This window comes from Sorex fumeus, unplaced genomic scaffold (assembly GCF_029834395.1).
Source record: "Sorex fumeus unplaced genomic scaffold, SorFum_2.1 ptg000041l, whole genome shotgun sequence".
NCBI lineage: Eukaryota > Metazoa > Chordata > Mammalia > Eulipotyphla > Soricidae > Sorex > Sorex fumeus.
In genome coordinates, this window is record NW_026606098.1 from 6,239,963 (window position 1) to 6,263,071 (window position 23,109).

General features: G+C 56.8%; 1 protein-coding gene across 27 annotated transcripts in view; it reads left to right on the top strand.

The window, feature by feature from the left end:
• Positions 1-21,598, top strand: part of PCBP3 (poly(rC) binding protein 3) — a 206,755-nt gene extending 185,157 nt beyond the window's left edge. For 4 of the 27 annotated variants that reach the window (XM_056119387.1, XM_056119396.1, XM_056119397.1 and 1 more), the window contains 15 exons: positions 609-727; positions 1,089-1,243; positions 2,350-2,373; positions 2,782-2,814; positions 3,594-3,710; positions 4,062-4,193; positions 4,750-4,878; positions 5,837-5,927; positions 7,811-7,887; positions 10,316-10,357; positions 18,096-18,174; positions 18,535-18,594; positions 20,212-20,264; positions 20,899-21,068; positions 21,229-21,598. In XM_056119387.1, the coding sequence (XP_055975362.1) occupies positions 609-727; positions 1,089-1,243; positions 2,350-2,373; positions 2,782-2,814; positions 3,594-3,710; positions 4,062-4,193; positions 4,750-4,878; positions 5,837-5,927; positions 7,811-7,887; positions 10,316-10,357; positions 18,096-18,174; positions 18,535-18,594; positions 20,212-20,264; positions 20,899-21,068; positions 21,229-21,265 (1,318 nt within the window). In that variant the 3' untranslated portion in view covers positions 21,266-21,598. Of the gene's footprint in view, positions 1-608; positions 728-1,088; positions 1,244-2,349; positions 2,374-2,781; positions 2,815-3,593; positions 3,711-4,061; positions 4,194-4,749; positions 4,879-5,836; positions 5,928-7,743; positions 7,888-10,315; positions 10,358-18,095; positions 18,175-18,534; positions 18,595-20,211; positions 20,265-20,898; positions 21,069-21,228 lie in introns of those variants that run through there. The other 23 variants (XM_056119403.1, XM_056119412.1, XM_056119406.1 and 20 more) reach the window with 21 other exon arrangements.
• Positions 21,599-23,109: the final 1,511 nt, after the last annotated feature.

Here is a 23,109-nt window from a genome sequence, read left to right on the forward strand (position 1 = left end):
ACCCTTGTCTGAGACCCTGGGCATCTGGCAACTTCCCGTGTATTCCACTATTGATCCTTGCAGGAAGTCCTCAACCATGGGGATGTGTTTTGCTGTCACAGCATTCCTAAGGCAGAAGTGTCAGCCCATCTCTCATGCCTCCAGGGGTCCTTCGTTGCCCTGTTTCTGCCCTTCATATTTTCCTGTTTTGTTTTTCACTTGGGCTGGAGCGATAGCACAGCGGTAGGGCGTTTGCCTTGCATGCATCCAACATGGCCGACCTGAGTTCGATTCCTCCGACCCTCTCAGAGAGCCTGGCAAGCTACCGAGAGTATCTTGCCCGCACGGCAGAGCCTGGCAAGCTACCCGTGATGTATTCGATATACCAAACACAGTAACAACAAAAGTCTCCAATGGAGATGTTACTGGACCCTCTCGTGCAAATCAATGAACAACAGGAGGACAGTGACAGTGACAGTGACAGTTTTTCACTTGAACGCATTGAGCAGAAATATTTTGATAAACTTTTTTTAAAATTTAATTTAATTTTATTTTTTGCTGAATAAAGCCCTTTCAAGTCAGAGGAACATCTACAGTCTCCTTTGCTGACGTGTGGTCTCACCTTCCAGGTTAGGTCAAACGTGCCCAGAGCCGGGAGGCACAGGGGGCACAGGTCCGTGCCCACGGATCCTGCTGCCTCATCGTGCGGCTCCCCTCCTCCATCCTCATCTGCAGTCTCTGCCTGCAGGTGCGCAGCGGACAAAGGGCAGGACAGGTGTGCAGGGCAGCCCCCTGCACTGGCGGCCACTGTCAGCACCAGTGGCTGCCATTACCTTCACCCTTCTCTCCTGCCCTCCCTTTCCCTTCTCTCTGCCCCATGAAATGCCCCAATGCCCCTGGGTGCCCATACCTCCTCCCCTTACACTCTGGTCCCCACATCAGCACCTCAAATGAAGGCCCGGACCACACTCTCTCACAGAAAGGCCTCCCCACGTTCCACTCTGTGGAGGCAGGGGGGTCTGAACATGCCCCATACCTCAGGGCACTCCAGCAATGACCTGGCAACCCCATCCTGGGAGCCACTCATCTGGCTCTGCCTCCCTTCCCAGGTGACCCCCTTTGGGCCCCATCTATCCTTCCGTACACCCTGCTTGGTGCCTGGAGCCCGCACCCTCAGCCACATCTCTGGAGTAAGATGGAGTCCAAGGTGTCGGAAGGCGGCCTGAACGTGACCTTGACCATCCGCCTTCTGATGCACGGCAAGGTAAGGGCAGCCCTGGCCACAGAGGGACAGTGCTGAGAGTCCTCTCCAAGCCCTGACCTCGCAGCTCAGTGAGTCCTAATGTGCTCCCACGGCCTTGCTGCCACCCTGTTGGGGGCCTGAGCACCCAGGCCATCCAGTGGGGACCAAAGAGGTTGCTCCCCACCAGGGCCCATGAGCACAGCCTGCAGGATGGCATAGGGGCAATATGCTGCCCAGTGGCCTACGTGTCAGAATCCACGTGGGAGTGACCCTGCCATGACTTTGAGGGTGTCTTTGCAAGTTCCTGTCCACATGTACCCTGCTGTGGAGTGTGGGGCCGTGCTATGGCTCCTGCCAGTGCCCACCCTGCTGAGGGCTCCTGACCACAGCCCTTGTGGTACCCCTCACCTTCCAGAACCCTCTCTGCCCTGATCTAGTGCAGGCCAAGCAGAAACAGCTCTTCCTCGAGTCTGATCCATCAAGTCCTGGACCCACTGGGCGGCCAGAGGGGGGCATGACTCGCTATTAATCTCAGCTGAGACACGTGTGCTCACACATGCCCATCAGTACACTGCTTGTATACATGGTGTGTCATATACCATCATGTTTGACCGCTCACACCCATCCCGGCTCTTGTATGGGTTCCACTGTGCCCACCCATGACAGAAGACCCCAGCTGCCTTGGGACAAGCAGCAGTAGGCCATGTTGAAACTTCTGTGCCCCAAAGAGCCCATGGCCCATGGAGGGTTCAGCACCTCTTCCTCCCCAGTGACCCGCAGGGCCCCAGCATGCAGCCAGCTCTGGGGGAGGGACGGGGCAACTCTGTCAGCTTTACTGCACTGCACTTCCGCAGGAGCAGCCTTACACTGCCACAAAATGTCATTTTGGCCTGGGAGGTTGCTCTGGGAGGTGCCAGACTGTACTGCTGCATCCGTTCCATCCTGGCGTGTGGCACCCCACACTCTGGCCCTGAGTCCTATCCCAGCTGCTCAGTCTTTGCCTCCAGAAGTCCTGACTCAAGCCTGAAAGGGCTGCTCTGCCCCCTCGTGGTGGCCCCAAGGGGCTGCAGTTAGGTCGTGAGGCTCTGCCCCACTGCCTGTGACTCTTTTCTCCATTGCTCCTGCAGGAGGTTGGCAGCATCATTGGGAAGGTAAGGCGCAACCTTCTGCCTCAAGAGCTTGTGGGACCCAGCCCAGCTACCCCTGCTGCATGGCCCCTGCCAAAGTCTGGGAATCCCAAAAAGCCTCCTCTCTTGCTCCCCATAATCTCTCTGTATGCCATGGTGGGTGAGGGTAGGGTTCCTGTCGCATCAGAGAGGAGGCCAGCTCTAGGCACAGCCTCTAAGGGTGCTCCTGCCTTGGGGATCCCCCAGCCCTGCAGCCATCCTGTCCCACTCTGGCTGCTGTGCCTTGTCCTGGCTCCCTCCATGAGGCCCTATGCCCCGTCCTAGTGATTTTGGGGGATCTCACTAGGGTTCCCCCCCATGTGGCACCTTCAATGTCAAACCCAAGCTTGGAGCCCTAGTGACCTCTTGCCCTTGTCCAACTCTTGGTTCCAGAAAGGAGAGACCGTGAAGAAAATGCGGGAAGAGGTGAGTGTAGTCTGGCCTCTACGGTCCTAGTTCCTGGGGGACAGTGAGGGGAGGGGCAAGGGGCGTGCACAGACTCCCCGGGCTGTGTCCCCTGGGATGACACAGCATCCCAGAAGCTGTGTCGTGTTGGCGTGTCTATCTAGGGGGTGCCTAACAGCCCCACAGAGGCCTCCAACCACTCTGTCACCACCCTGACTCTTAACTCCCCTTTTGAGGGGGGAGGCAGTTAGACCACACCTGGTAGTGCTCAGGGTTCACCCCTAGCTTTGTGCTCAGGGCTGACGCCCGGCTCTGTGCTCAAGACTGATCCTGGTTCTATGCTCAGGGTTGACTCCTGGCTCTGTACTCAGGGATCACTCCTAGCTCTGTGCTCAAGGGTCACTCCTGACTCTGTGCTCAAGGCTCACTCCTGGCTCTGTGCCCAAGGGCCACTTGCCAGTCTGTGCTCAGGGATCACTGCTGGTTCTGTGCGGAGGGCTCATTCCTGGCTTTTTGCTCAGGGCTCACTTCTGGCGAGGCTAGGAGACCATATGTGGTTCTAAAGATAGAGCTGGGTCAGCCATGTGCAAAGCAAGCACCTCTCCCTTGTGCGCTCCCCTCCTCTCTCTCCCTCTCTCTCTCTCTCCCTCACTCCCTCCCTCTCTCTTTCCTTCTCTCTCTCCCTATCTCTCCTCTCTCTCCGTCTCTCTCCTTCTCTCTCCCTTTCTCTCCCTCTCTCTCTTTTCTCTTTCGCTCTTTCTCTCTCTCTCTCTCACTCTCAATCCTCTGACCCCTCCCAGAGTGGGGCAAGGATCAATATTTCAGAGGGAAACTGCCCAGAACGGATCGTGACCATTACAGGCCCCACAGATGCCATCTTCAAGGCCTTCGCCATGATCGCCTACAAGTTTGAGGAGGTAAGATGGGTCTTCAAGCCCTGGGGAGGCACCTTGGTTCGTTCCTTTTGGGGGGTGTGGTGGTGGTGGGGTTCTGGGTCAGCACCTCAGCCCATCCCATGTGTGTGAGGCATTCAGGGGCTTCCACCCTTGTCTGTCCACCCTTGTCTTTTTGTATGGCCCTGGTCATCGTGTCCTGTTTTGTCACACTGAGTTCCCACATTCCTGCATGTCTGTGTGAGACTCCATGTGTCTCTGCCCCTCATCCTGGGTCACTGAGGCCCCACAACCCACCCCCACCCCCAATGGGAGCTCAGAGCTCCACACCTCCCTTGGCACCACACCACTAACACGTATGTCCTGCTTATCCAGGACATCATCAACTCCATGAGCAACAGCCCTGCCACCAGCAAACCCCCAGTGACACTGAGGCTGGTGGTCCCAGCAAGCCAGTGTGGATCCCTGATTGGGAAAGGCGGCTCCAAGATCAAGGAGATCAGGGAGGTAACAGGAACTGCCTGCCTGGGGGACTGGCAGGGCCAGGGGTCAGCCTGCCTGAGCCCAGGCCTTGCCAGGAGCTCTGGGGGGACGTGACAGGCACTGACACAGCCGTCACTGGGGATGAGCCCAGATAGTGCCCCCAGTAGTGATTATCAAGACCCTATGTCCCGGGCACAGAGGCTCCCCGTGACAGCTCATTGTCCCCACCCCTGGGCTAGAGTACATGTGAGGTGAGCTCACATGAGCTGCAAAGGTACCTTCCCTTCCCACTTGACTCTGCCCTCTGGACTGAGCCCTTCCCTCTTCCCAGGAGGGCTCCTACTCCAGGCCCTTCCAGGTCCCCTCTTTCCTGTTGTCTGAGGCTGTATGCAGGGAGAGCTCTGCATGTCTGAAATAGGCCGCTGGAAAGATGTCTCCTGCCTGTTCCCAGCAGGAAATACCCTGTCTAGTGTGCCCCCCACCGCCAGCCCTTCAAGGGGCTATGAAGGAAGCTGGGCACCCTGTAGAGAAGCTGGGGTCCACTGCCCCCACTGCAGGCCCTCCCCACCTGTCTCTCCAGTCCACAGGTGCTCAGGTCCAGGTGGCTGGGGACATGCTGCCCAACTCCACAGAGCGGGCAGTGACCATCTCGGGGACCCCCGATGCCATCATCCAATGCGTTAAGCAGATCTGTGTGGTCATGCTGGAGGTATAGTCGTCGCGTGCCGGTCCATCACTGCCTTCGAGGGTCAGCCTGGAGAGTGGGCATCCAGGCACTGAGCCCTGTACTGGGCCAGGGGGCCAGGGTACAGGCGGTGGGAGAGTGCATGGGGGCAGCGGTGTGGAGGGAGAGAGGACTGAGCTCCCCATCTCTGGAAGGGAGAGATTCGCCTCTGTGATGCAGTGGAGTCAGTGCAGGGCGGTGGCAGTGTCCCCGCTCAGACTCGGCCCACGGAACTGACGAGCAAGCTCAGGTCACCGGATCCTGGAGGTCGGAGCTAGGCTGGGCATAGGAAAAGTGCCCGACAGTGCCCGGAGTGGAGAGGGGCCAGTGAGCCACTGGAGCCAACAGGCAGAGCCGGGAGAAGCAAGCACGCCTGCTAAGGAGGCAGGACACAGCGTCAGCAGCCAGACTGTGTCCAGGTTCCCGCAGCAGCCACGCAGGGCTGGGCTGAGCCAAGGGGCCCGTAGCCAACCAGTGCCTCTGCTCGGCACCCGAGATCCCCACGACACTGGGTACCCCCAGGACTGCGGAGCCTGAGCCCATCGTTTCTGCGGGACTTTCCCTGAAGGATGATCCTCAGTGGCCTCCGAAACACGTCTCTAAACGTTGTTTTCAAGCTTCCTCTACACTGCTTATGGGGTGCGTGGATGGGGCTGCTCCCCGGTGCTAGGTGCTGCTGAGGGGACCTGTGGGGCCTGCTCAGGCTCCCAGGACCCTTTCCCCGGTCTCTCGGCACTGCCCTCTAGTGGCCGTATGGGTAATGTGCAGCTCCAGCAGGCCAGAGCTGAAGTCCCCAGCTGTGGAAACTGGACCTCGTGGCGGAAAGGGCCCAGTCTGAAGTCAGGCCCAGGTGGGAAGGTTCATCTCTGCCGGGGAAGCTGGGTGCATGTAGCTCTGTGAGCCTATGTGATGGGCTGACCCTGCGCCATCTTGTTCTCATAAGGGCACAGGCCAGGCAAGCAGCCATCACCATGGCCCTAAAGGAGGGACCGTGGGACAGATGGCAGGGGATTGGAGAGTTGCACATGTTGGAGGTGAGCCAGACACCCTAATCCCCAGAAAGAGGACAGTCCAATGGTGTGGGCCTTAAGCACGCATGGACCCGCTCCAATGGGAGCTTTGCCGGGAGCTGTGCTCCAAGAGCTCCTCCCTGTCTGAGGACATGAGTACAGGCAGAATCAGAATCACGGTCAGCTGACCACTGAGTAGAGGACCATCAAGTACTGGCCCTGATGGCAGGAGAGAGGAGCGCCAATGGAAGGGCAAAGGAGTACTAAGGGGGGGACAGAGGAGCACCAAGGGGGGCAGAGGAGCATCAATGGGAGGGCAGAGGAGCACCGAGGGAGGGTCGAGGAGCACCAGGGGGCAGAGGAGCATCAACAGGATGGCAGAGGAGCACCAGGCGAGGGTAGAGGAGCACCAAGGGGGACAGAGGAGTACCAAGGGGAGCAGAGGAGCACTGGGTGCTGGTCCAGAAGGAGAATGCAATAGACAGAGTGACAGTTAGGTGTAGCTCATTCTCTCACCTGAGCTCCAGCTCTGCCTGAGTCCTGCCGAGACCATACTATCCACTGTGCTCAGGTGTTTCTGGATGAGTTTGGTTATGATCCCGGAAATCCTGAAGCTGGACCATTTCGGGAACCCAGGCTCACCCCAGACACTAGCCTGGATCAGCTCAGAGACCCTCAACCACCTTACATTCTTTAGAGTCACATGGCATATGCAAAGTCACAGCGTGCTCAAGGTCATGGCATGCTCAGGGCCACCGCATGAACAAGTCATAGTGTGCTCAAGGTCATAGCATGCGCAAGTTCATGGCATGCGCAGGTCACCATGTGCCCAGGGTCACAGCGTTCTCAGGGTCACACGTGATCAGGGTGACAGTGTGCTCAAGATGATGGTGTATTCAAGGTCACAGTGTGGTTAGGATCACAGCGTGCTCAAGGTTACTGCGTGCTCAAGGTCATGGCATGCTCAGGATCACATCGTGCTCAAGGTCACAGCATGATCAAGGTCACGACATGCTCAGGGTCACGGCGTGTTCAAGGTCACAGCATGCACAGGATCACAGCGTGCTCAGGATCACAGCATGCTCAGTGTCCCAGCATGCTCCAGTCAGTCAGGGTCACGGCGTGCTCAAGGGCCCAAGTGTGGCCTGGGTACAGAGACAGATGTGCCTCCCTATCCACCCTTTGGCTAACTGATGCCTGGTGGGTACACACTGGGAACATGGAGGGCTGAGGCATGGACAAAGCCTGACTGGACCCCAGCTCTCATGAAGGAATGGGTATCCCCACCAGATTCTCGCCACGGAGGGTGGGAGATGAGGCTGGTGCCAGTTGCATGGTGGTGGTGATGGTGGGGGTGTCTTTGATCAGAGACAGCAGCCGCCTGGAAATGGCACCTGTGCTTAGACATGGGCATCAGGGGAGAGGGCAGGGACAGGCTTCTGCCTCTGGAGTGGACTCAAGTGTTTTGGGGGGTGAAACTGGTTATCTGTGACCCTTCTGTGGTGGGTCCCCTGACCTGAACTGGGGTCCAGGGTGCAGGGAGGCTGCTCCCGACGGGCAATGCATAGAAGGTGACTGTTTGGAGGGGACGGGAACGGTGCTGTTCTGTCACATGTGAATGGATGGCACCCTGGCTTGGTGGCACCATTTGTCTAACCCCATAAATTCCTCCCAAAGCCAGCACAGCATATGGGGCACCTTTAGGGGCTGTGCCGTGGGTCAGGGTACAGTGGGCAGATGGGCAAGCGCATGGGCTGGCTCGGGAGAAGGCCCGAGATCAGGAGTGCTCGCTGTGGGGCCACACTAACGCTCTCTCTCCCTCTCCTGTCCCTTTTCCTAGTCCCCACCGAAAGGTGCCACCATTCCCTACCGCCCAAAGCCCGCCTCCACCCCTGTCATTTTTGCAGGTGGTCAGGTAAGAGCCGACCCGCTCGCGGCCTCCACTGCCAACCTCAGCCTTTTACTGCAGCCCCCGCCGCTGCCCGTTAGTGCTCTCAGGTTTTCTTGCCTCCTCACTGCGCGGGCCCCTCGTGCGCGCGGACGCAGAGCCACTCAGCCACCACCTGGCACCCAGTGTTCACGGGCAGGAAGGACTGGGGAGGATGTCCTGGGTGGGCAGGTGCCCATTCCCCCCTGAGCTTGCCCAGGGCAGTTTCTTCCACAGCTCTCCGAGCATACTCCAGGCCTCACATTTACAGTGGCATGCCTGGCCCACAGGCTCCCTTTCTCCAAATGCCTGATCACTGTGCCCAGAAGCCAAGGGATGGGGAGGAAGCTGCCCCTGGCCTCAGCGGGGCTGAAGCCACTGCCTGCCAGGGTGGAGTGCTGGAGGAGGGGTGCAGAGAGTTTGGCTCACCCCATGTCCATCCCAGGGCCTTCCCTCTAGCCTTGGGGAGACTACAGAGGGGTTAGGACCTGCGACCATGGCCCAGGCATGCTAGGGCTCTGCGTCCAGTCGACGGCACACATGTCTGTCTATGGAGAGTTAAGACGGAGACTTCCCGTGAGACTCGGCCACCCACTTGGCTGGACTGAGGGAGCGGCCAGCAGGCAGAGGTGGAAAAGGTTTGCTCAGGACAACCTCTCCCATAGAAGGGTCTGGGCAGAGGGCCCCACCACACTGAAGCAGGGGTTGTCTGTGCCCACTGGAAGGACCTGCTTCCCACCAGCCTGTGCCTGAGGGCCCTCATGTCCTGATCCTGCAGGAAGTGGCAGAGGTAGGGAACTCTACCTCCACCTTTGGGCTGTAGCCTAAGCTACATGCTTTAGCAGGAAATGTCAGTGCAGAGTCCCCGAGCAGCTCCTTCCTATGACACAGTGTGGCCTTGTGTTCATTAACAGGCCTGGTACTCCCTTACCACACGCATCTCTCCAGGGCTGCTCTTGGGGGTCAGTGTCCTCGCCCATTTGTGCACCCCAGCTGGTCCCTGTCATCTGGATAGGGACAGCCACATCATCCCACGTCTTTCTCAGACATTTGTCCGAGCAGGAAGATTTTTGCTCCCTCCTAACCTGCCTGCCTCCCCCACCAGTATGTTTTTTGGGGTTTTTGTTTGTTTGGTTGATTGGTTTTGTTTTTGTTTGTTTGGGGTTTTCTGGGGTTTTTGTTGTTGTTGTTGTTGTTTTTGTTTTTTGTTTTTTTTTGCTTTTTGGGTCATACCCGGCAATGCTCAAGGGTTACTCCTGGCTCTGCACTCAGGAATTACTCCTGGCAGTGCTCGGGGGACCATATGATATGCTGAGAATCAAACCCGGGTTGGCCACGTGTAAGGCAAATACCCTACCCGCTGTGCTATTGCTCCAGCGCCCCCCCCCCCCACCACCAGTATTTGGCCTTGAGCCCCTGAGGGGCTGTGGAAGTGGTGCGGGCCTGGCCTGAGGTCTCCCTCTAGGGTGCACAGGACACCCCTCTTCTAAGTGCAGGGCACCACACCTAGTGGATGTCAGAGCTGTGTCCTCCCAGGCACACCTGCAGGCCTAAGCATTGAGCCCCGGGAGCAGGTCTCAGTCTTGACTCTCCTCCACTTCGTGTGTTTCATGGGGTTGGGGTCTCGAGGTTCTGGAAACATCTTAGCTGATGGGCCTGGGGGTGGGACTGCAGGGGCCACAATCAACATGACTGTCAGTGTCCTGATCCCAAATGAGACCCACATCTGGGAGCTGCACCCAGCACTCTTGATCCCGGGTCCACTCTGACCCGGGTCCACCAGCCCACCCGGTTTCACACCTGGCTTGGTTGCCTCAGACAGCTCCTTCTCTCTCTTTTTCTTTTTCTCTTTCTCTTTCTCTTTCTTTTCCTCTTCCTCTTCCTTCTTCCCTTCCCTTCTCATCTCTTCCCCCTCCTGTTTTCTCCCCTCCCCTTTAATTCCCTTCCCTTCCCTTCCCCCTCTCCTTCTCCACCTCCTCCACCTCTACTCTCCTTTTCTCTTTTCCTTCTCTTCTTGGAGCACATGTTTTATAGAAGTCTTTGACATCTGACTACATTTTCAGAGTTTAGTAAGCAGTAACTGTGATGGGCAGGTCATTATTTTGTGTCTAAGTTGGCATAGGGGCCTGGTAGAGCTCAGTCCCAGGCACCGGTGGGTATAGCTCTGCTGACTCTGAGAATCTCCAGGGAGACCCCAAAACACTTGGGGCATGAGTAGGAGGGGAGAGTGGAGCTGAATTCTCTCCTCCCTCCTGCTTCCTGGCCAAGCTTCCTGCATCCCTCAGAAGCAGCTGGGTGCAGCTCCCCACTTGTTTGCTTGGACTCAGATGGCTGAGGACGTGGGCCCTGGTACTGGGCCCCCTTCTGTCCTCCCAATCTCTTGATGGGGCCAGTGACTAAGGAGAAGCCACGTTCTAAAGAAACCCGCCCTGTGGGGGGGAGAGGTCCCTCTTTCTGCCTGACCCCGCCCCTTCTCTCTCTCCAGGCCTACACCATCCAGGGACAGTACGCCATCCCCCATCCAGATGTGAGTGCTCACACGTCTTCCTTCCCTCTTAGTGCCCTCACCTGCATGCTGCTTTCACTTGCTGTACTATTAATATTACACAATAATATTAATACTTTCTCAGTGTATCTGACCCTTGTCATTGACCTGTGACCTCGAATAACCTCTAACCTCTCAGCGCTAATCTACTTATGGGGAGGACTTGGCCTGACGTCATATTGTTAGACTGTCTCTGTGATGTGGGTTCCTCTGCAGGGGTTGCTTTGCCCGCCTGGCAGCTGCCCATGCCAAGGATAGTGGGATCTATGCACCTTCAAGATGGCTGTGTGTGGCATGGGGCTTCTCAAAGGGCTATAAGGGCACTGGTACACCAGTGCATCAGTGCTCCTGTGTTTCTGTGCTCCTGTGAGACTGATCCTGTGTGTCTGTCTGTAAGTCTATGTGTCTCTGCATCTGTGAGTCTGTGCTTCTGTCTGTGTGTCTGTGTGACCTGTATATCTGTGCACTGTGCTCCTGTGTGTCTGTGCTCCTGTGTGTCTGTGCTCCTGTGTGTCTGTGCTCCTGTGTGTCTGTGCTCCTGTGTGTCTGTGCACCTGTGTGTCTGTGTGTGCTCCTGTGTGTCTGTTTGTGTTCCTGTGTGTCTGTTTGTGTTCCTGTGTTGTGTCTGTGCACCTGTGTGTCTATCTATACTCCTGTGTGTATGTCTGTGCTCCTATGTGTCTGTCTTTTTGCCTGCATCTGTTCTCCTTTGCATCTGTGCTTCTAAGTGCCTGTTTGTCTGTACACCTGTGCATCTGTGTACCTGTGTACCTCTGCACCTGTGTGTGTGCACCTATGTGCCTGTGTCTGTGTACCTATTGTCTGTGCACCTGTGCATCTGTGTACCTGTGCACCTATGTGCCTGTGTCTGTGTACCTATTGTCTGTGCACCTGTGCACCCATGAAGGTATGCACCTCAGCACCTGTGTCTTTTTGCAACTGTGACCTGTGCAATCCTTCCAGAGCCAGGGCATACCCAGGCCCAGCAGATCCTTGAGTTCTTCCTGAAATCCTGAGATGTGGGGTGAGGGGTGGCCCTGGCCTTCCCCCAACCCCCATCACACTGTGCATAAACTGGGCTAAGGGAGATGGTGGAAGCCCATTGTGCAGGTGAACTGTGCTCTGGGGCCCTCACCCCTCCAGGACCATTTCTCTGCAGCATTCCCAATATGGGGGCCATATGGGAGAACCCCACCAAGGTTCTCCCAGAGGCCCAACCTTCCGCAGTCCCCCAACAGGGAGGAGCTGCTCACCCAAGTCACGTCATACAAAGATGGCTAAAACCCTGCAGCTCCACACACAGGGGGTGTCTGGGCACTCAGCCCTGCCCTATCCCCAGAACACCACACACAGGGGGTATCTGGGCGCTCAGCTCTACTCCTTCCTGACACTCTGTCCCCATACGCAGCATCAGCCTCTGCAGGGAGGACTGGCTCCCCAGGCCCTTGCACTCCTCACCTCGTGCTCCTGAGTTGCCTGCTCAGGTCGGGACCATGGCCCAGCCCAGGTTCCTGCCTGCGCGTCTGCTCTGCTCTTCACCAGCCACCATCATCCGCTTGAATCTTCAGGTAGAGAAGCTCATGGAGGGCAGGAAAGGCCTGTCCTTGAAGGTACTGGCAAGGCAGCCCTGCGAGGTCCAAGCAAGAGCACCAGCGTCCCCTCTCTGGTGTGTTCACCTCACAGTTCTCCAAAGCCCTGTTCTGAGGTTCTAGCGGGGCTTCCTGACCTGGAATGGGGCACAATTCACCAGCTTTACCCTCCTGGGAACTGCCCCTCCTACCTGGTGAACTCCCTGGCACCACCCCAACCCCAACTTCCAGAACTCCCCTGAGTGCTCGCTGCAGAACTGGGAGCCAGGAACTGTGAGCAGTGACCACATATGACTGAGAGATACTGTTTGATTAATCTGGATGACCCAGATGCATGTTTCCTACCCTGCCCAGTAGAGCGAGTTCTCAGAATGCACACCCCACACCGCCATGTGCTGCAGACATGACTCAGAGCACAACAGCTCTCTGGAGCGCCGTGACCATAGCCTCCAGTTCCGGGCCTCAGGTTAGCTTCACTTTCCATGGGCCTGGAAGAGCAAGCTGGATCCCCCACCACTGTTCCGCCTGCCTCCTTTGTAGGACACTTCTGGGACCTGGTATGGCCTCCACTCAACTCCTTGTTCTCGACTCCTTGTTGCAGCTTCCCTGGTGGTCAGGTGGGCCACTGGGGCACAGATGGGGTGACTGAGGTTCCTGGAGGAACATTAGCCTTAAGCATATCCCAGGCCCTCCCAGGTGTCAGCAACATCACCCCTGAGCATCAGGCACACCCAGGAGCAAGCCGGACAGCTTCCCGCCTGTGCAGTGCAGGCACAGGACTTGTGCGAGGCAGCACAGTGGCTTAGGTACAACAGAGCCCTCTGGTTGGAGGCGCCTGGCCCGAGGGATTGCGGGCCATGGCAGGACTGTTGGCTTCTTCGCTCTTCCCATGGGAACTTCTTGACTGGCTCTGGTTAGCAGGGCTGACCAGGACAGATTGCCCTAGGCCCGCAGAGCTGGAAGCACCTCCAAGGGTACCCGGAGCCCAGGGCCAGCAACCGGACCTGTGGCCCTCCCATCCCCTGCTTCTCCAGACAGCAGGGTAGCACCTCCATCACCATCTGAGGAGGAATCAGCTGGTGCCGGGACAGAAGTTTTCCTGTACTCCATCTTGAGTGGGATCTTTCACCTCTTCTTCTTGAAGCCCAGATATAAAGACTCCCTGAAGCACAAGCCATACCCCACCTTTCAGCCATCACAGCAGCGTCCCTGCCATTCCCTCTTCCCCTGCACCAGGGGTTCCTAGAGCTGAAGTGTGAAGCCACCTCCCTCTCCTCACCTGCCGGCCCACGGGAATGGGCACTGTTTGACCTCCTGGGGATGCTGGATGGTGGAGAGCCAGCACCCAGGCACCTGGCCCAGCCAACTGGAAGGTGATGTACTTGACCGAGTCTCTGTGCTGGATGGCAGTGATCAGGCCCCAGGAGATGCTGCCACACCTCGGAAGCCCTCCTTCAAGTGAGATCTGTTCCCTGGTGCTGGCTGGCATTGGTGCCTGTGGTGGAGAGGGTCCTGCAGAGAGGGTAGGAGGGCTTGGAGTTGGTGTGCCGAGTCTGCTTATCTCCCAAGCCCGCTGTGCTGAAGGGCCACTGAGGGGCAGAGCTGTCACAGGACAGGACTTCTGTGGTGTTCAGATCTGTGAGGAAACTTATCTGGGTGGGAGCGTCAGGAACCAGTGAACCAGTGTTTCCTGTCACTTGTCCTCATCCTGTGCACACGTAAGGATGACCCTATGTGGTGCTCCTTTGCATTTCTCAGGGCGAGAACAGTTGGCAGTGCACTCCCCCCAGCTCCTGGTTCTTTCCAACCAACAGCTCCAGGGTTGGAGGTGCCTGCGTTTACAGCTACAACCAAAAGCATGTGCAGGCCCTTCCTCTCCAATGAGGGGGAGCCTGGGCTTCCACTCTGGGGTGGCCGTCCCTGATCTCTCCCCCAGTCCTCCTCCCACCAGCCTCAGGAAGCAGAATCTGTACTTTCTCCAGGTCCCCCTGGAGCTGTTTGCACCTGAAGTCTGAGCTCTGCTACCTGGCTTGGAAGAGAGCAGTGTCCAGCCAGTCAGAGCCCAGCAAGGGAGGACGGGTGGACCTCTAGGTACTTTGCAGAGAGCAGCTCTCAGTTCTCAGAATGAGTAAGGAAATCTTTCCTATACTCCCAGCAAACCTTGGTGAGAATTCCCTTTAGCCATATCAAGTAAAGCCACACAGTATCAGAGACCCCAAAATGGCCCCATACTCAAAAAGGATACTCCGAAAGAGTAAGAAAAAGTGATGTGACTTCACCAGCAACAGTGGAAGCAGAGGGATACCTGAAGACAAATATTGGTTAACCAGGAAGTGCCAAGAGGGTGTTCTGGAGGCCTTTCAGATATTTCAGACAGAGCTGAGTCAGCGATCTCACCTGAGATTTTCTTCGGAGGAACACGGTCCCAAGAGAGTGGTGAGCAAGGACAATTACCACCTCTTTCATTAGCTTACCCCAGACAAAGAAAATATTGGCAATCTGGATGTCATGAAAATGTAAACATTGGAGTAAATGAAACCCAACACTGTTTGTAAAATCATGCCAATGCCAATTTGTGAGATTAACGTAGAAGTATAAAGTGGACAGACCATAGCTGCAAACATGAAAGTAAGATGGGGGCGGGGGAGGGGGAGCTGAGACCCCTCATCGTCATGGTGTCTCTCAAGAGGACTAAGAGTCCAGTAAAGAGATGAGGAAAGGGAGTTGAGACTTTGAGAGTAATGAGATTTGGGACCCGTGTGATAGTACAGTGTTTAATCACTTGGTCCTCATGGTCCCCAGAGGACAGAGCTGGGGGTGGCCCCAGGACCCCAAAAGAAAACAAAAATAAATATTAACTGACAGTAAAAGATCTCCATTATATAATTTTATAAAGAAACGGGGCAAGGGGTGAGGGAAAACATAATTAAACACAAAGGAAGAATAAAGAAAAAATAGAAAATCAGGACAATTAAAATGCAAAATAAATGCAGGAATTTGGCCTGTGCAGTGGCTAATTAGAATAAGGAAACTTTCCAGTTAGGAACAAAAGCAGTTCAACTGTTTGAAACTAAACAAACAGACAAGCAAACAAGTCAGGAATTCTAACAATTTTTTTTAAGGAACATAAATCACAACAAAGAGAACAAAGTAGAATATAAAATTCAAGGGAAACACTTCTATAAAAATACTAACCAAAAGAAACCTATTATACCAATATTATTACCAGTTTTCAGACTGGGGGTTCAGGGAGAAACAACACTTTTGTCTTAGACAAGTTTGTTGTTTTGGGGGGGCGACACTAGCTGTGCTCGGGGGTTGTTCCTCGCTCTGTGCTCTTCACTCCTGGTGGGATCAGGCTGTATGAGATGCCAGAGATTGAACCCGGGTTGGCTGCATACAAGGCAAATGTCCTACCCACTGTACTATCACTCCAGCCCCATTTTAGACGATTTTTAAATTGTTTCATTTGTTTGGAGCCATCCCTCAGAGGCTACTCCCAACTCAGTGCTCAGGAGTTGCTCCCAGGTTGCTTCAATGCCCGTGTGGGGCTGGAGTGGAACCCAGGCAAGTTTTTTATCTAGTTTTTTTATCATTATGTGGTGATCAGAAGTTCAGTTCACTTCGGTATTACAATGAATGCCTTGAGAACAGCTTCAAATCATGAAAAAACGGTTGAGAATCATAGAGGACCGATATTGTACTGGAACCTAAACCCTCTTTTCAGCACAGCTCAAGTCGAAAGAAGATACTAGCATAGTCTGACCTACACCCCACATAGTATGTGTGTAATGTTTGAACGCAGGCTGGGCCATAGACAAGACTAACCATCTTCCCCAAATCGGAATCATCACCTGGGCTCTCTGACAAAGCAGTTGAATGGAGTCATAATTAAAAGATTACTTTTTAAAATGATGCCTTGTCAGAATTTACAGAAACCCAAATAAATGAGACACGGGCCATGTCTGCGGACGGGGACCTCTCAAATGTGCCAGTGCCTCCCAGATGGAAGTGCAAGGGCACCATCATTCCAGTCAGAAATCTTCCAGGAACTGCTGTTTCAGATGTTGATGGGCAAGCAGAGGCAAGGCATCCTTGGCGGGTCTCCATGAAGAGAAATGTGCCAGGGACACTGGCACCAGCAGAGACACAGACAGCGTCAGTCCATGGCATCCATGGCAATATGGTTCCACACAAGGAGAGACTCTGCAGAGGGCCAGGCAGAGGGTCTCGAGGGACTTGACCCCAGAGGCAGGGAATCTGGGTCAGGCCTGCCAGCGAGAGCCCCCAGAGGGGAAGTGCTAGGACACCCGGACAGGAGAATGGAGCCTTCCAGAGTCTCTGTGTCTCAGGAACTTCAGCTGAGGAAAAATGCTCATGCCCTCTTCACACAGAACTCCGGCAGAGTGTCTGTCCACTTGGACTAGGGAGAGACATCTCAGGAGTCTCAGGAATATTGAATGTCGCATATTGGGACCTTCTCATTCATCTCAAGACGCTCTAAGGGGTTAGAAGCACCATCCTCAGCACATGTGACTGAAATGGGGTTCCTGTGTGATGTGTGGATTAGTAGTTAGCCCTGTGGAGAATAGGCATGAGACTGAGGCAAGCCTGTCACAGGAGAGTCCTCCAGGACAGATCTCCAGCCTAGCCCTAGTCCCTTGGCAGTGCCATACTCCTCATTCACAGGGCTGTGCACAGGGGGCATCACTTGTTTGGCTGTTAAATTCCAACACAAAAAGATAGGCAGGTTAGAATCAACTCTGTGCCCTGCTGTGAATGACATAGGTGGGACACAGGAGCCCACAGACCCTGTCAGAGTCCTGGGCCTAGCACTGGGAAGCTTTTGCTCTCTAGATGTGGGGTTTCCTTCTTATCCTGGACTCGAATTCTGCCCTGGCATGGCAGCCAGTGTGTAGGCAGGGACATCTCCGCACTTAACGCAAGTTATCCAGTATGCCACTGGGCGCTGATCTCTCTAGCGTGGCACATGTCACCTGTCAGTTCCTTAATCCCTGAGCCACAGACAGCCACAGGTATGGCACCCTCTTCCCATACCTGTGTGCCAGAGGCTCTCCTGCCCCCTTTCTAGGGTACTTCCCTGCCCAGCTGCTCAGGTAACACTGTGCTCCATGGTGTCGGCCCCAGAGACCCACTCCACCTCTGCCACGTACCCCTCTGGGACTCTTAGATCTGAACATTGGATCACTGTGCCCCTCATTCTCCCAGACATGACAGATGTTCCAAATGGCTCCTGAGATCAGGATGCAGCCTCACCCCAATTACCTGATCCAGGTTGTCAGGCTTGGGAGTGGGCAGGCGTGAGCAGAGCCTAGATCCTCCAGGACCAGGAGCCGGCAGGGAAAAACCGATGGAGCAGCTTTTGTACTGCCGCATCCCCACCCCTCACAGGAGTAACCAGCTGCCCCTCCATGCATGGCTGTACTCCAGGTTGTAGTGCCCCAAGGAGGCCGGACTGATGGCCCAGCCCTATGTCCAAGGTTTGGGCAGGCCAGCTGGGATTCTGGGAAGGTGCAGGCTTGGCTAGGGGAAAGCGCAGGCACCGACTCTCACCCAGGGCTCACTGGTGCAGCCACGGGCAGGTGTAGACATCAAACACCCACCGTGCCTGAGTTTCGGGGTCTCTAGTCTGGTAGAGCCAGTGGGGCCTTGTGGGAGTTTCTGGGAGTTCTTACTATGTACCAAGGTGGCTGTGTCTCCCCAGTTTCACCTTCATATCTCCTGCATTTCTGTCCTCCCAAGGCCCAGTGGCCAGGGGTGAAGTACTAAGGCAGGAACAGTACTCTCAGCAGCTCTCACCGTCCCACGGAATGTCCCACAAAGGGAATTCTGGGACATTCCCACCATTGGGTCAGGAGTCATCTGGAGTCCCCACATCAGAGGGAGCTATGCGAGAGGGGTCAGCCCCACCTTCTGCCCAAGGCCCGGAGTGGGAGCTGCCGGCCCAGCACACTGTGGCCACTCTCCAGGCCAAGTCCTTACTCCGCTGCCCCCGCCCTGTCGCATGGCCTGTGCCTCTCGTCCTAAGTCGTGTTACTGCCTGTTTGCCTTTGGTATGACTGTGCTTGATGACAATGACCTTCTTAGCTCTCGTGTCCCTCCTCCCTCAGCAGTTGACCAAGCTCCACCAGCTGGCCATGCAGCAAACCCCCTTTCCTCCCCTCGGACAGACCAACCCCGCTTTCCCTGGTACGTACCCAGCGCCCTCTCTCCCCCTCCTCCTCCCGGGATGTTCTCTGCCGAGCTGCGCAGTGGACATGGGCGGCCAGGTCTGGCCAGGGGCTGCACAGGGAGGCGCCCCCAGGGCCAGCCCGTAGGCCTGTGCTTCCTACTGCTTGCCAGCCCACCCTGCGTGCTCCTCTCCGGAGTGCGGCCCCTGGGACAGCCAGTCCAGGCTCTGTCGCCCCCTCTGGGCTCTGGGGCGGGCGACCCGGCTCGTGCAGATTTTGAGCTTCTGGGTGCCCGTCCTATTTGGAGCCCCCCAGTTGAAGTGAACTTGCTTCTCTCCTTGAGGGCAAACCTTACATCTGTGTCTTCTTTGCTCTCCAGGAGAAAAGCTGCCTTTGCACTCCTCGGAAGAAGCTCAAAATCTGATGGGCCAGTCGTCAGGTAAAACACCCCACCGCAGCGGGCCCTGCGTGCTGGGAAGGAGGCCGTATTCATGCCAGTGCTGCTGGGACTGCGGGGAGTCTGGCCAGGCCCTGTCAGGGGCATCTGTGTTGTCCTCTATCTCCTGCGGCCATGGCCTGTGAGCCTGTGTCAGTGCCCCCCCCCCCCCCCGTCCCAGCATGAGCTCCTGGGAATGTCTTTCTCAGTGGACAGCGGTAGTGACATGAAGAGACCTCTGAGGGCTGTTGAGTTCCTAAGAGGGGCAGATGGGGAAGGTGTAGCCCATAGCCAGGATGTGGACTCAGGGTAAGCTATAGGGCCAGCATGGCCACTCTGGCCCCAGAAGCTATGGGAGCCTGCTGTCTGCGCAGGACTCTCGTCCCCACAGAGGGGTCTGGTCCCCTCAGAGGAGTCTTCATCCCCTCAGAGGAGCCTGAACCCCTTAGAGGTACCTGATTCCCTCAGAGGAGCCTGCTCCTCTCACAGATGCCTGGGCTCTCAGAGGAGCCTGATTCCCTCAGGAGAGCCTGCTCTCCTCAGAGGAGCCTGGTCTCTCAGAGGAGTCTAATTCCCTCAGTGGAGCTTGGTCTGCACACAAGAGTTTTATCCCGAGTCTTGTCCTCGCAGAGGAGCCAATTCCCTGGGAGCTCTCTCTCTCGGGGCACAGTGCAGAGGAATGTTGAAGTGTTGGCTGTACCAGCCATGTTTGCCACTGAGGCACGTGCAAGTCCCCACCCACCCCCACAGGCTATGCCTGCCCAGGTTCAGCTCCCTGGGGTCTCTTGAGTCCCATCAGTGTTGGGTGTTGTGAATGCAAAGTTGAGAACATTTGAGACTGTTCTTCCTGATTGGGAGGGACCTCTCCCAGAGGTCCCCCAGTGTGCTGCTTTGGGTCGTTCCCCCTTACAAGTCTCCTGGGATAACTGGGCCCCTGCCGTGCCCATGCTCCCCCGCCTCAGACCACCAGCTCTCATTGGGAGTTCCCAAAACATGCTCCCCGGGCACCCTCTGCTGGCGTGGGGTTTGTGTAGCCTGTTGGAGAGAAGGCCCAGAACTCAGGGTTCAGCCTGAGCCTGCTCCTGTGCCCAGCTCCCACAGCCCTCTGGGCCACTCCTGGGAACCTGAACTTGCAGGTTGGGGCCCGCTGGGCTGTGTGACACCTGCACTGAGCTGGGGTCAGAAAGGAAGGAGCCTGGGTGGGATGAGGGCTCAAGCTCTGGAGTGATGTGAAGGTGGGCGAAATGTGGAGGCAGTGGGGCTCTAGACTTCTGGCTTGTGGGTTGGGATTCTGCCTGTCCTGGTCAGGGTCCTGAGACCACAAGGGGGGCATGGAATCTGGGCCCGCCTGGACCTGCGCCACTGCTCCCATGGGCCCCCAACCTCCTGGTGGTCTGTAGGGGGAGTCGGACTCTGACCAGAGAGCTGGCAGATGGCAGAGGAGGAGCACTGCTGGGTGTGGGGGCACACAGGGACTGAAGGGGCCCAGCAGAATGAGGGTACACCCTGCTTCTGGCGTCCTCTCCATGCCAGAGGCAGTTGCCATTGGGGCACTCACAAGCCCCCTGGGAAGGGCTGGAAGTGGGTGAGACCCATCTAACACACCTGTTCTGTGCCCAGGTCTGGACGCCAGCCCCCCGGCCAGCACCCACGAACTCACCATCCCCAATGATGTGAGTATGGCCACCCCATGGGCCCTCCAGCCAGGGCTTAGCTCCACGATTCCACTAGGTGCTTGTCCTCCAAGTGTGGACAGGGGAGGGTCAGATGCCTGCCAGTTCCTGGTCTAGGTGCCCAGTGACTGAAGTGACTGAAGGCTGAAACGCACTGGCCTGACTGGGGTGGGCGCAGGCCTCAGTAGAGCCATTTTGTGTGACAGGAGCAGTTAGCTTGGGTCAGGGGCCTCACCCTCAGAATGTTCCCCCAGCCCCAAGTGTCCAGAACGGATGCCTTGCTTGAGGAGGAACCCTCTGCCCGGGGCACTCTGGGTGATGGCAGAAGGAACAGAAAGATGAGAGAGGGGAGCGGCTACCGGCATAACCCAGGCTCTACTTGGCCCAGACTGTAGGGCAGGGAGGCAGCCTGGTGGGCTGCATCCCTCTGCCATTCTGCTCCTATCATCTGCTCACCTGGCCCTTGCCAGAGGAGCTCTGGGGGTCTAGGGTGGGGTTGGCTGACTTCATGGCCTGGTCGGGTGACTGGGGACTAGGAAGGGGCAGAGCTGAGCTGAGGGTGGCCTGAGGAGCATGAACTGGCGGGAGGGTGGGGAGCCCACAGGCCGACCCCGCCTCTCCTTCCTACTTCCAGCTGATCGGCTGCATCATTGGCCGCCAGGGGACCAAAATCAACGAGATCCGGCAGATGTCTGGGGCGCAGATCAAGATCGCCAATGCCACCGAGGGCTCTTCTGAGCGACAGATCACCATCACCGGGAGCCCGGCCAACATCAGCCTGGCCCAGTACCTCATCAACGCCAGGTCAGCCGGGGCCTGTCCAGGGAGGGCGCACAGTAGACGCAAACCGGGCACACACGGGCTGGACTGTCAGACCACACGTGGGCAGGCATGGAGGGGCTCCCCGGGGCACTGTGGCAGAGCGTCCACACCCAGACGCTCCCCCTGGCACCCTGTCTTTCAGGCTGACGTCTGAGGTCACTGGGATGGGCTCCCTCTAACCGGCCCTGCGTCCCAGGACCCACAGACAGACATGCCCTCATCACCGGTAGAAATGCAGGCTCCCTGTGACAGGAGGCATCTGCCATAGAGACAGCAGCGAGGTCCGTCTGTCCATCTGTCCGTCTGCTCCAGGCTCCCTTCCGCTCCTCCCATCATGCTTTCGTCTCCGCATCGGCATGTCCTTGTGTCTGCGCTTTGGGCCTCCCACTTGGCGTGTAGACGTGTCCCAGCCTCAGTGCTCGCTGTAGGAGGGGGTTGACACGTCCAGAGCCTGCCATGAGCCCCCCTCTGCCCCTCCTACCAACTTGGTGTGCCCTGGCAGCGGGTGCACCTGGCCCAGGATTCAGGGGAGGGCGCTGAATGTCCCAGCTCACCGGGATGTGGGTGCAGGGAGGGCTGGGTAGAGAGCTGGGGGCGGGATGTGCCCTGCCCCCATACAGCTCAATAAATGTTGTGCGCTGCCCCCGCCGACTCTGGCTGCTCTGTCACCGTCACCTGCGCGAGTGCCATCCTGTGCACATATACACTCAATGCACACACAGCTCTTAGTGAATACATGTTCTCACTGCACACTACATACACACTCCCTCATTGCACACATATGCTCTCACTGCACACATGGTCTAACTGCACACATGGTCTAACTGCACTCACATTGTACATACTACACACACCCTTTCTCACTGCACATACCCCCTTTCACTGTATACACATGCCCTCACTCTGAACACTCACTCACTCCACATACTTGCTCTCACTCTGCACACCTGCTCTCAATGTACACACCCTCGTTCTCACTCCACACATTCACTTGCACTGAACATACCGACAAAGGAATGCCTGGAAGTGTGGCATCACCTTGCTGGAAGGCTAACAGGACCCCCAAGTGTCCATGGAGGGTCCAGGCCACACCCTTCCAGCTGAGGTGTGCCAGCCCCCTGGCATGGCTGATGCAGACAAGCAGGCTTTAGGAAGAGAGCATGCAGCAGGGGCAGGACACAAGGTGCCCCCCATGTCACCAGGTACACAGGACCCCAGTGAGGGACGTGAGGGACCCACACTCCAGTTGGAGTCCTGAAGCAGCCGTGAGCAGCTGCCACCATCCATAGGAAGTGCAGGGGGCTCCAGGCGAGGGCTCAAGCTGGGGCAGGGGTCTGGGTGCTCTTGTCCTGGTCTCACCTTGGGGTGCCCTGCCAGGGCCTCTTCCATGTCTTCACCAGCACCAGACCTTAGTGCAGGGCCAGGTTACCTGGGCCATTCTGGGGTTGGATTTTCTCGTCACCATGCCCTGCTTCTGACAGCATCTGCCAAGGTGGTTTCAGAGTGAACACAGGGCCGTGGCCGTTGAGCCTCAGGTACCTGGAGACCAGCCTGATCACCGTGGAGTGATGTGGGAGGTGATGGGGGCTGGGGAGGTGATGAGGTGGGGAGGTAACTGTGGCTATGGGGAGGTGACGGAGGGTTTGTGGGGATATTACAGGAGGCTGGCTGTGAGAAGGAGATGGGGTCTGTGAGGAGGTGATGGCTGTGGGAGGTTATGGGTCTGTGGGAAGGAGACAGGAGGGGTTGTGGGGAGGTGACATGAGGGGTATAGTGGGGAAGTGACAGGGTCTGTAGGGAGGTAATGAGGTTGTTGGGAGATAATGGGACTGTGGGAGGTAATGAGGCTGTGGGAGGTGAAGGGGCTCTGGAGAGGTGATGGGGCTCTGGAGAGGTGATGGGGCTGTGGGGAGGTGATGAGGCTGTGAGGAGATGATGGGGCTGTGGGGAGGTGGTGGAGGCTGTGGGGAGGTGATGGGGGTTGTGGGGAGGTGGTGGGGCTGTGGGGAGGTGATGAGGCTGT